This window comes from Rosa rugosa, chromosome 1, assembly GCF_958449725.1.
Source record: "Rosa rugosa chromosome 1, drRosRugo1.1, whole genome shotgun sequence".
NCBI lineage: Eukaryota > Viridiplantae > Streptophyta > Magnoliopsida > Rosales > Rosaceae > Rosa > Rosa rugosa.
The window spans coordinates 22525683-22535343 of NC_084820.1; the positions used below are offsets into that span (position 1 = coordinate 22525683).

At 38.0% G+C, this 9661-nt stretch overlaps 1 protein-coding gene and 1 pseudogene across 2 annotated transcripts; both read right to left on the reverse strand.

Moving 5' to 3' along the window:
* Positions 1-469: 469 nt before the first annotated feature.
* On the reverse strand, positions 470-1597 carry LOC133723942 (flavonol synthase/flavanone 3-hydroxylase-like; annotated as a pseudogene).
* A 2880-nt stretch (positions 1598-4477) lies between these two features.
* On the reverse strand, positions 4478-7172 carry LOC133709991 (linamarin synthase 2-like). 2 transcript variants are annotated; one of them, XM_062136290.1, is made up of 3 exons: positions 6559-7172; positions 5770-6000; positions 4478-5591 (listed from the first exon to the last, which is right to left on the reverse strand). In XM_062136290.1, exons 1-3 carry the CDS (start codon positions 7070-7072, stop codon positions 4660-4662), a joined length of 1677 nt encoding a protein of 558 aa, XP_061992274.1. In that variant the 5' UTR covers positions 7073-7172; the 3' UTR covers positions 4478-4659. The 2 variants fall into 2 exon arrangements, with proteins under 2 accessions (XP_061992274.1, XP_061992907.1); XM_062136923.1 differs by lacking the exon at positions 5770-6000 and having other exon boundaries at positions 6559-7165.
* Between the last annotated feature and the right edge of the window lie 2489 nt (positions 7173-9661).

Below are 9661 nucleotides of genomic sequence, written 5' to 3' on the forward strand. Positions count from 1 at the left end.
TGGCCCTTTTGGCCATAAAAATAGGCATATTGTTATTGCTTCCTCTCAGAATCATCATATATATATATATACAGGGCTTCTTGGGTGAGGACGGTACGGATTTTCCGTTTTCCCCCACTTTCCGGCCACATTTTCACATCTTAACCGTTCAGTTTTTAGGTCATAATGTATAGATCATCTCTACAAAATTTCAGCCAATTTGGTGATCGTTAAGGCATCCAAAACTGCAATTTACCATTATAAATACGAACGGTTCCGGTTTGACAGATTCAGTCCGTTCGTGTAAATTACAATTTTGGATGCCTTAACGATAACCAAATTGGCTGAAATTTTGCAGAGATGATCTATACATTAGGACCTAAAAACTGAACGGTTAAGATGTAAAAATGTGGCCGGAAAGTGGTCGAAAACGGGAAATCCGTACCGAAATTTCGGTACGGACGTCCGCACCTGAGAAATATCCTATATATATATATATATCTTGCACATACAATGGCATCTGTCTATACTCATAATCAAATATTGAAACAGTTCATATTGGGTTCATGAGTTCATCATTATTGGAGCATTAATACAACAAAGATTGATAACGACAGTGGACTGACATAAAATTCTAAAGACCCTCATAAGATTCAATTACTAAGTGCAGAGAATGCATCATGAATCCCCACTCTACCTACTTAGACAGCAAAACATATAAACCTGTGAAGAAATTATCGAGTCCCAATGAGAAACATACTAACTAAACCACTCATCTACTGTGGGATCTTGTTGAATTTGCGGTGTCGGTATTCACCATATGTTTTGGTTGAGTATTTGGCAGGATTTTGCTCGTCCACAAGCTCCCGCAGAGGCCCAATCACAGCTTCATGTGGCGGCACAATGAACACTGCCCACGACATGCGTAACCGCTTCTTGTTCACCAAGCTCCTGTGAAGAATACTCTTGTACTTACCATTGCTCAAGACCTCCATCTGATCACCAATGTTAACAAAGACTACATTTGGCAGGTAATTCACAGCAACCCAATTGTCATCTTAATTTCCACAGCTGAAGACCAGGAACATCGTTTGAAACCAGTAAGGTGAGGGCGGACATGTCGGTCTGAGGCTCAACGCCAAGGGCTAGTTGGGGTTGTGGGCATGGCGGGTACATATTTATCTTCATTTCCAATTCCATTTCTCCATCTCCCATATGGGATTTCAATACCTTCCTATCCAGGCCTAGACCCTCTGAAAGCACCTCCAATAGCTTGTCCGTTACTCTCAGCATTTCCTTCTTGTACTCTTCATTTACTTGCCTATGTCACACCTATGGTAAAACCGTAAAACATAGGAACACAAGTAAATGCAACTAAAGTAGCTAGTCAGTTTTAGTTTGCATCTCCAACAGTTTCTCTATAATTAGTTATTTATGACTTCATATTATTTTTTGAATTAAAAAGGGAAAAAAACTTTAAGGCATTGCAGGCTCCCTAAGTACATTGCAGGCTCTTGAAGGCATTGTTGGCAAAGGTATTCAAATTTTTTGCAGTTTTGGGTAAATGATGACAAGAAAGTGCATTTCATTAATTATTTATCTGTTCCTTGCAGACCACCTTGTCCTCTCTACCGCCTGCTCTCTTCTTCACACTGCTGTTGATCTTGTTACTGAGACTAAGCTGGACAATGAAATTAAATCGTGGCTCCCTTTGCTGCCCAGAAAATTGTTAATGCTTTGGCAAAGGCATAGCCTTTTATTCTTTCACTACCACTGATCCAGATTTGTTTTGTAAAGCACAAATCATGTCTTGGTTTTATACTTGATCAAAATTGTTAGTACTGATTTATTTTTCCATTACATGCAGGTACTGTATCATTCTCTTCTGCTGCAGTGTGCCACTTCCAAAGCTTCACAACAAGCTTGGAGGTGATGCAAATTAGAATATAGTGCACAAGATGGTTTGAAATGGTGCAGTTAGGATGCTTTCTTTGTTGGTTTTATGGTCTAGAAACTTTGAGTGTATGGATAATTTACAAATATATTGGAGCATTGTTTCTATGCAAATATATTTGGAGCATTATTTTTGTGCAAATATTTTAGGCAAATAATCGATAATGAACAAACAATAGTTAGTAAATTACATTGTATGAGTACATGTTTATTCTGAGGGCGAGTTTGGCCCCGAGGTGATTAATTTAAAATCGACTTTAGCTGTGCTGTGAGAATAATCAGCTGTGAAATTAAGTAGCGGGGTGTTTGGTAAACTGTGCTTTTAAAAGTGCTGTGAGTACAAAAGCAGTGTTTAAGTGTTTGGTAAACTTTAGTATAAAAGTGCTGTGAGTTTAGAAAATGACCAAAAAGGACATGATGTTAAAATGATGTTACTTATATATATTTTTAGAAATAATAACATTTATTATCTTTATAAGTTATACTCTACTCATTCATTTATCGTGACTTTCTGAAGTTCTGGGAAATTTTCGGAGAATTTTTCGGATACCCGGACCATTTATCGTGACTTTCTGAAGTTCTGGGGTTTTGAAAATTTATTTAAGGAAATAGAAATCAAGTGGCGCGATCTGAGCCGTCAATTTCCTCCACCATCCAATCTGGTCAGTTGATTTGGCCTTAAAAGGAAAGGAAACAGACCAGATTGGCCTAGAAGCTCAAGAGAGGGAGCTTGGAGTCAGAAGGCCACCGACCCAGAAGAGAAGCCTGACCGAAACTTTCACCTCCGGCCACCCCACGACGGCGCACGGGCACCATCCTCTTCGTCTCCTCGTACCCGTCACGCCTGTGGCCTTTGATCGTCCATGCACCAGACGACGAAGAAGAATCGACGGTGAGAAGGTCCAACTGCTCTGGCGAGTTTCAGCGAATTCCGGCGACTCCGGCCACCGATTGGCTTGCATGTGGTATGAAACCTCATCTTCTCGTCATGGTCTACATGCCTGTGTGATTAGTTTCTGAATTCGATTAGGTTCTGATGATTTTCGTTTTTGGGAATTCTCGGCTCAGTCGCGGTTCCTCGACGCCGGCGACTTTTCCGGCTCTTCTCGGCTTAGTCCTGGCTTCGTTGCATCTGTAGAAGAAAGCTGACCACGATTGGAGTTGGAAGTCACGAACTTGCTGGGTTGTAGGCATCGAATCCTCAGTCCATCTTCAAACCAGTTTCGGCAGTGTTGGGAAACTGAGTTCGAAGCTGGAATATAGATGAGGGCAATATAGGTAAATGATCTCAACTTTTGAAATCTGTTAATCAGAAGCATCACTTTTGCAACTTGTGAATTATAACATTGGGAAGTGGGAGATTGAATTATAATCCATAATCTCTTGTTTTACCAAACACCTCATCCAGCTTAAATTATTGAATAAGCAGCTTAAGCAGCTTAGACCTCGGGGCCAAACTGGGCCTGAATCACACAACTACCATTGGTTGGTCGCAAATATGATTACAACTATCACACCACAGTTATATACAAATATCTGTAGTGGTAAAGATTATCCAACAACAGTTCGTAATATTTCTGTTGTCTGATTAGACAACCAACATCAGCTGGAAACTTAATTCTGTTGTGTGAGTAGCCATTGAATCAACAAATTGGATGCGGCGCATGCCGCGCATCCAATTTCTAGCATTGGCATGGGTAGATTTGGGACAACGGTTCTGTCTTTTGCGTCGACCCTATGATCAACACACGACGGTGATTCACAGTTGTCTGAGTGTTGTGATCACACAACACCGAGATAGACGACAAAACTTTGCTCTTGGGACAACGGTTATACACCGTTGTGTGATGCATTTTTTGTAGTAGTGACTGAACCAATGACAGGCATAATAGCCAAACCAAGAACATGTGGTGAGAGAAAGCTCTAGGTTGAGCCTGGCAATCCGAACGTGGCTGGCGAAAAAGCGCCGACATCATGTCCAGCGGCTCTAGTCGACGCCGCTAGGGTTCCAAGAGGGAAAGGCAGCAGAGCTCTAGTCATCGTGTATGATAATTTTCAGCAACCAATATAATTCTTTTTGAGGTATACCTAAAAATATAGTTCATCTAGCATTACTCATTTTAAAGTGTTTACTTGCATTGTAATACTTACATGAATTATAGATCAATGGATTTTTACCTTTTGATCAAATGCTTTTTTTTTTTTAAAGTTAAATACATTAAAAAGCAGATCCTCGTGGGATCATATACAGACACTAATCAAAGATTCAAAATGTAAAACCTAAAGGATTGAAGAGGGGACTGACTACACCATATACTATGTTGAGATAATTTCTGACTTGGATTAGCAAAATGGTCAACAACCACATTAGCTTCTCGGTAAACATGAATGAAGGAAATATTGACGAAATGAGTAGAAAGATGATTGATATTCTCCCCAAAAGTCAATTCTCCAAGGCACCTTGTAGATACATTTGAATATTTGATTATCTTAATTAGTAATAAAGAGTCACCTTCATCTTGAAGATTTGGAATCCAGAGTCGACTAGAGCAAAGTAATCTTCATTTCTGCTTTGGGGTTGTTCTTAAATTTGCCAAAGCAATCTTGAGTTGATTACAAATACAAAGACAAAGAGGAAAGAAACATTGATTTTATTCATAAGCCAAAGGTGACATCAAAAGATTTGCTAAACATTTTTTGATCAGTTCTTAGAAATAAGGATCAAAGTTATTCCTTCTGCAGAGCCTCCTTAATAAATTTGTCAAAATTATTGTAAGATGATCCTCCAATAGCAGTAGCTTCTTTTGCTTTCTTTTTCCATTCCTTTGCCTTTTGCTTCATCTTCATGCCTTTTTGCCCTTCTAGCATTTCCTTAACAAGCGCTTCAATCTCGTCGCGCTTAACATCATTGTTTACCTCCATACCTATTCCCCAATCAGTACACAGGAAACGACAATTCGTCTGTTGCTCAGCAAAGAAAGGCCAGCAAATTACAGGCACACCCTCTGATATAGTTTCAATAGTAGAATTCCAACCACAATGTGTTAGAAAAACCCCGACTGATGGATGTGCTAGCACTTGCCCCTGTGGACACCAACTTACTATGTAACCCCTATCCTTAATCTCCTCGAAAAATTCTTCGGGTAAGAGAACTGAATCCCCTTTTACCACATCAGGCCTAACAATCCACAAAAAAGGGTGCTTGCTATTTGCAAGCCCCCATGCAAATTCTTTCAAATGTTGGTCTGTCATCATAGTTACGCTCCCATAATTCACATACACAACCGAATCGGGTTTCTGTTTGTCAAGCCATTCGAGGCATTTTGCATCTTCTTTCCATAAGCCTGAGCTGAGGGACTTGACCAATTTGTTTTCAGGCACGTGCCTACCAAGCAAAGCAAGTGGACCTGTTGTATAAATGTTGGGAAACATGGCTAAGATTTCTTCTAACACTTCATGCTCAAATTCATCAAACGTGTTGAGGATGATTGCAGAGGATTTCAAGCAGTTTTGTGCTTCGGATCCCAAGAAGTCGAACATTATGTCTTTGACATCAGTGACTCTGATGAAGCTAGGGATGTCCTTGAGCCTCATATTCTTCATGCCTGGGATCCAATCAATTGGCTTATCGAGTGTACCATCTTGCATGAAACTTTCATCTGATCGAAATGCATACAAGGCAAAAATGTGAGTAGATAATATTAATGTTTTACGGTATTATAATAGTAAATTTGGACAACAAATATCTAAATTCAAGACAGTTACTATTCAATTTATACTATCAATTTAGTTTTCAGTTGTAAGGTAAAACTTATATTTTATTACTTTAGAACGTACACTGAAGTATAAGTACATGCAAAGATGACAATATGAGAGGGAGAACAGGTTGCTTAATTGAAAGCCAAGAGTAGGAGCAAAACTTAGGAGAGACTATCCAATGTACGTAGAGCCTGCCATTAAGATCTACTCGTTCTACATGACAAAGGCCCAAGAACCCCCACCCACGTTCCCTGCAATTCTGCAAATGAACCTTAGTGGCCAGCCTTACATAGAGAAGCCTATCCATTTCTGCACTAGAATAAAGGGCATACGAATTATTGTAGTAATGAGGCCGATAAGACACGACTGTATTTTCAGACTCGATCATGTGTCCATTGCACCAAATGTCTAAATCTCAATCATAGGACTGTTAATGATGTTATTTGTCGTTCTACTGGTGACCTGGTGCTTGTTTATCTCTAGCTGTTTTTCTTTTCTTTTCGTTTTCCACAAGGCCTGTTTTCGTACGTCTCTGTTGATTAGTTCACAAGTGGGATGAGATATTTTGTAAGGGGTGGCTCTAGATCTAGATCTGGTTCACTCAACCTTCCATGTACAACACTGTAAGAAGAAGTTTCAAGCCAAAAACAAAAAAAAATCAATGTATATGACTTTTCATACTGACTATACACCTAGATTAAGACCAAGTAATACATAAATAAATAAAACATAAACAAAACTCATTTGAAATTGTTCTTTAATTTGGGTTTAGATTGATTTTCTGTACTCAATGGTGATGTATATCTCTTTTTCATCATCCCATATTTTATTTATCTCAATAGTTAGGTCTCAGAAAGAATGAAGTACCTTTGAATGGAACAATGCCTCGTTTAACAAGTTCGCTGTATTGCAGGTACGCCATGAAGCCACAAGCAGAAGCAGTCCAAAACTGAACCTCAGGAATCCCTAGTTCCTTAGCAACTTCCCTCCCAAATCCCGTGATACCATCAGAAATTATACAAGTAATCTGTGGCACTTCAGATGAAGAATTGAGCTTAGTCACCAGCTCCTTAAAAGGGCCTAGACATGTTTTCCTGGTGGAGTCACATAAAGCCGGGACATCTTGTGTTGCATCTTTATCTGAAGGTGGCAACCCGTCCGGTATGGTCTCGAATTGGAAGTCCGGTAGTCCTTTGACCGAGTCAGAACCTCTGGACCGGATTAAACGCCGGTGGTTGAACTCGGTGTTGACAAATGTTATGCGGAATCCCCTGGAGTGCAGAAGCTTGGCTAATTGCATCATGGGGTTAACATGGCCTTGTGCTGGGAAAGGGACGCAGACTGCATGGAGTTCTTTGGCTCCTAACTGTGTTGAACCCATCTTAATTTATGAAATATGAAAGTAGCTACGCAAATCTTGCTTTTATAGCAACATTTCGATTGCCAAAAAAAAAAAAAAAAAAACATTCCGATCTTAACTTCGGTTTTCGGTTACATTTATGATTTACGTTAATCTCCCAACTACTCTCCACGTACTAAAACTGTACATATTGCAAGATAACAAGACGACAAAAAAGCAGTCCTATGTTTTGACCAAGACCTATAATTTAGTCATCTTCTATGACTTTACCGATCCAATGTACATATTATGCACTGGGTTGTCTCATGCACGATACTGATATATATATATATATATCCCTTTCACTAAGGATTCTTTGTTTGCCATTTTAAGGGATCTCTTGTGAGACCCATTGTTTGATCGCATTTCAGCATCTCGACCGTTCAATTTTTAGGTCGTAATGTATAGATCATTTCTGTAAATTTTCAGTCAAATTGATGATCGTTAAGGTGTCGAATTAAATTAAATAAATGGATGAACCGAATCTGTCAAACCTGAACTGTTTATGTTTATAACTGTAAATTACAGTTATGAATGCCTTAATAATTATCAATTTGGCTAAAAATTTATAAAGGTGATCTACTCATATAGACCTAAAAACTGAATAGTTGAGATATATATCTGTAATCGAAAAGTGAGTATAATAAGTGATCCCTTAAAATGACCAAAAAAAGAGATCCCTCATTAGAAGGTCGTGTGTGTGTCTATATATATATATATAGATATAGAAGGCCCTTCTAGTGAGAGATCCATTTTTTTGTCTTTTCTAGGGATAGGGAATTAGACCAACTTTTCGATTATATTTTGGCATCTCAACCGTTCAGTTTTTAGGTCCTAATGTGTAGATCAATTCGGCAAATTTTCAGCCAAATTGATTATCGTTAAGGCATTTAAAATGGCGATTTAAGATTATAAGTATGAACAGTTCAAGTTTGACAGATTTGGTTCATTCATTAATTTAATCTAGTTTGATACCTTAACGATCACCGATTTGGTTGAAAATTTGTAAAAATGATCTACACATTAGGACCTAAAAACTGAATGGTTCAAATACCGAAATGTGATCGAAAAATTGGTCTAATGCCCTATTCCTAGAAAAGACAAAAAAAAATGGATTCCTTACTGGAAGTGCCCTATATATATATATATAAACGCATGTAGTGATATACAAAATATATATTCATTTCCAAATTAAAACATACATAATACTAATTGAATCGAGTTCATTACAGACAACTGAACCGAATAAGTGAAGCGAAAGTTATTTTCATTAACTCAAATCAAACTTGACCCGGCACAAAATTATTAATGTATAAAATCTTGAAGAACTCAATCAACTCGATCCAAGTGGCACAGAGCAAAGGCTATGAACCATTCACATATCTATCGAGGACAATATGGAATTATCAATCACATGTATACTGGACTGATTCTTAAGCTTAATAGTTGATGATGTGACTCCACAAATAATTGATGAAACAAGAATGAATTGTCACACTATCTTTGCCAAAAGCCATCCAATCTCAGTACGTTTCTGTTAATATAGTCGTTAATACTTGCGGGTCCAAGTTTAAGGGAGTTGGAACTAATTGAATCTGAAGGACCACAGTGAATAAATATGGAGTTGTGTCATCAAAAAAAAAAAAATATGGAGTTGTTGCTTAACCTAAAGTGCCAAATTAATGTACGTGGTTGCTTAAATTGAATTCAAGTGTCAGCTCCATCATCGATCATTTGGCTCCTTTTAATTGCTTAGTTTTGCCCAGATGCAGGCTCTGAGTGCTGAATTCAAGTCCATGCCTACTGCCTAACAGATAGAGAACAAGGGTTTCCTTGGTAAAATCAAAATGATAACGTACTATTGCATATAATAATCTACAACAACTAAAGAGAATAGTCGTGACTCGTGAAGCTAGAGGCGGCATTCAAACGTAGTAGGTAGCCTGTATGGCTGCATGTAAAGGTTAAATGTGCTCTTCTGATGTAGGACGAGATTTTTGTCAATTTCAACAAAAAATCTCGAAAAAAAATAAGCGTTTTCAAATTAAGAAGAATGATTTGAATATTAGAAATTGGTATTCAAATAGGCTTCTTAATGATGGAATTAATCATAAATTACTCTTTTAGATTTATCGGGATTCTCGAGCAAAATCTTGATTGAGATTCTAAATACATATTTGCGTAATATTCTTTCGTATCTAGGATTCTATTTTTGATTTTTATTTAATTAGGTTTAATTAGGTTTTTCTAGTTTTAGTCTATAATAAATTGTTCTTTTTGTTTTCTAGTTGTATTAGGTTTATGTTATGTGCCCTATATAAGGCACCTCTTAGATTGTAATTTTCATTCAAGTTATCAATAAAAAATTAAATATTAGAGAAGTTTATCTACGTTTCTTACGGTTGTGCCCGTAATTGCTAGTGGATTCTAGCTCATCTCATATGGCTTTCGACGCTTGACGGAGCCTCTTACTATCGTGTTCACGCTTCCAGCATCATTTGGTATCAGAGCGGGTATCGCCCGCTCCTTAGCAGACGACAATCCAAGGGAGAAGTTCACTACCACCAACCT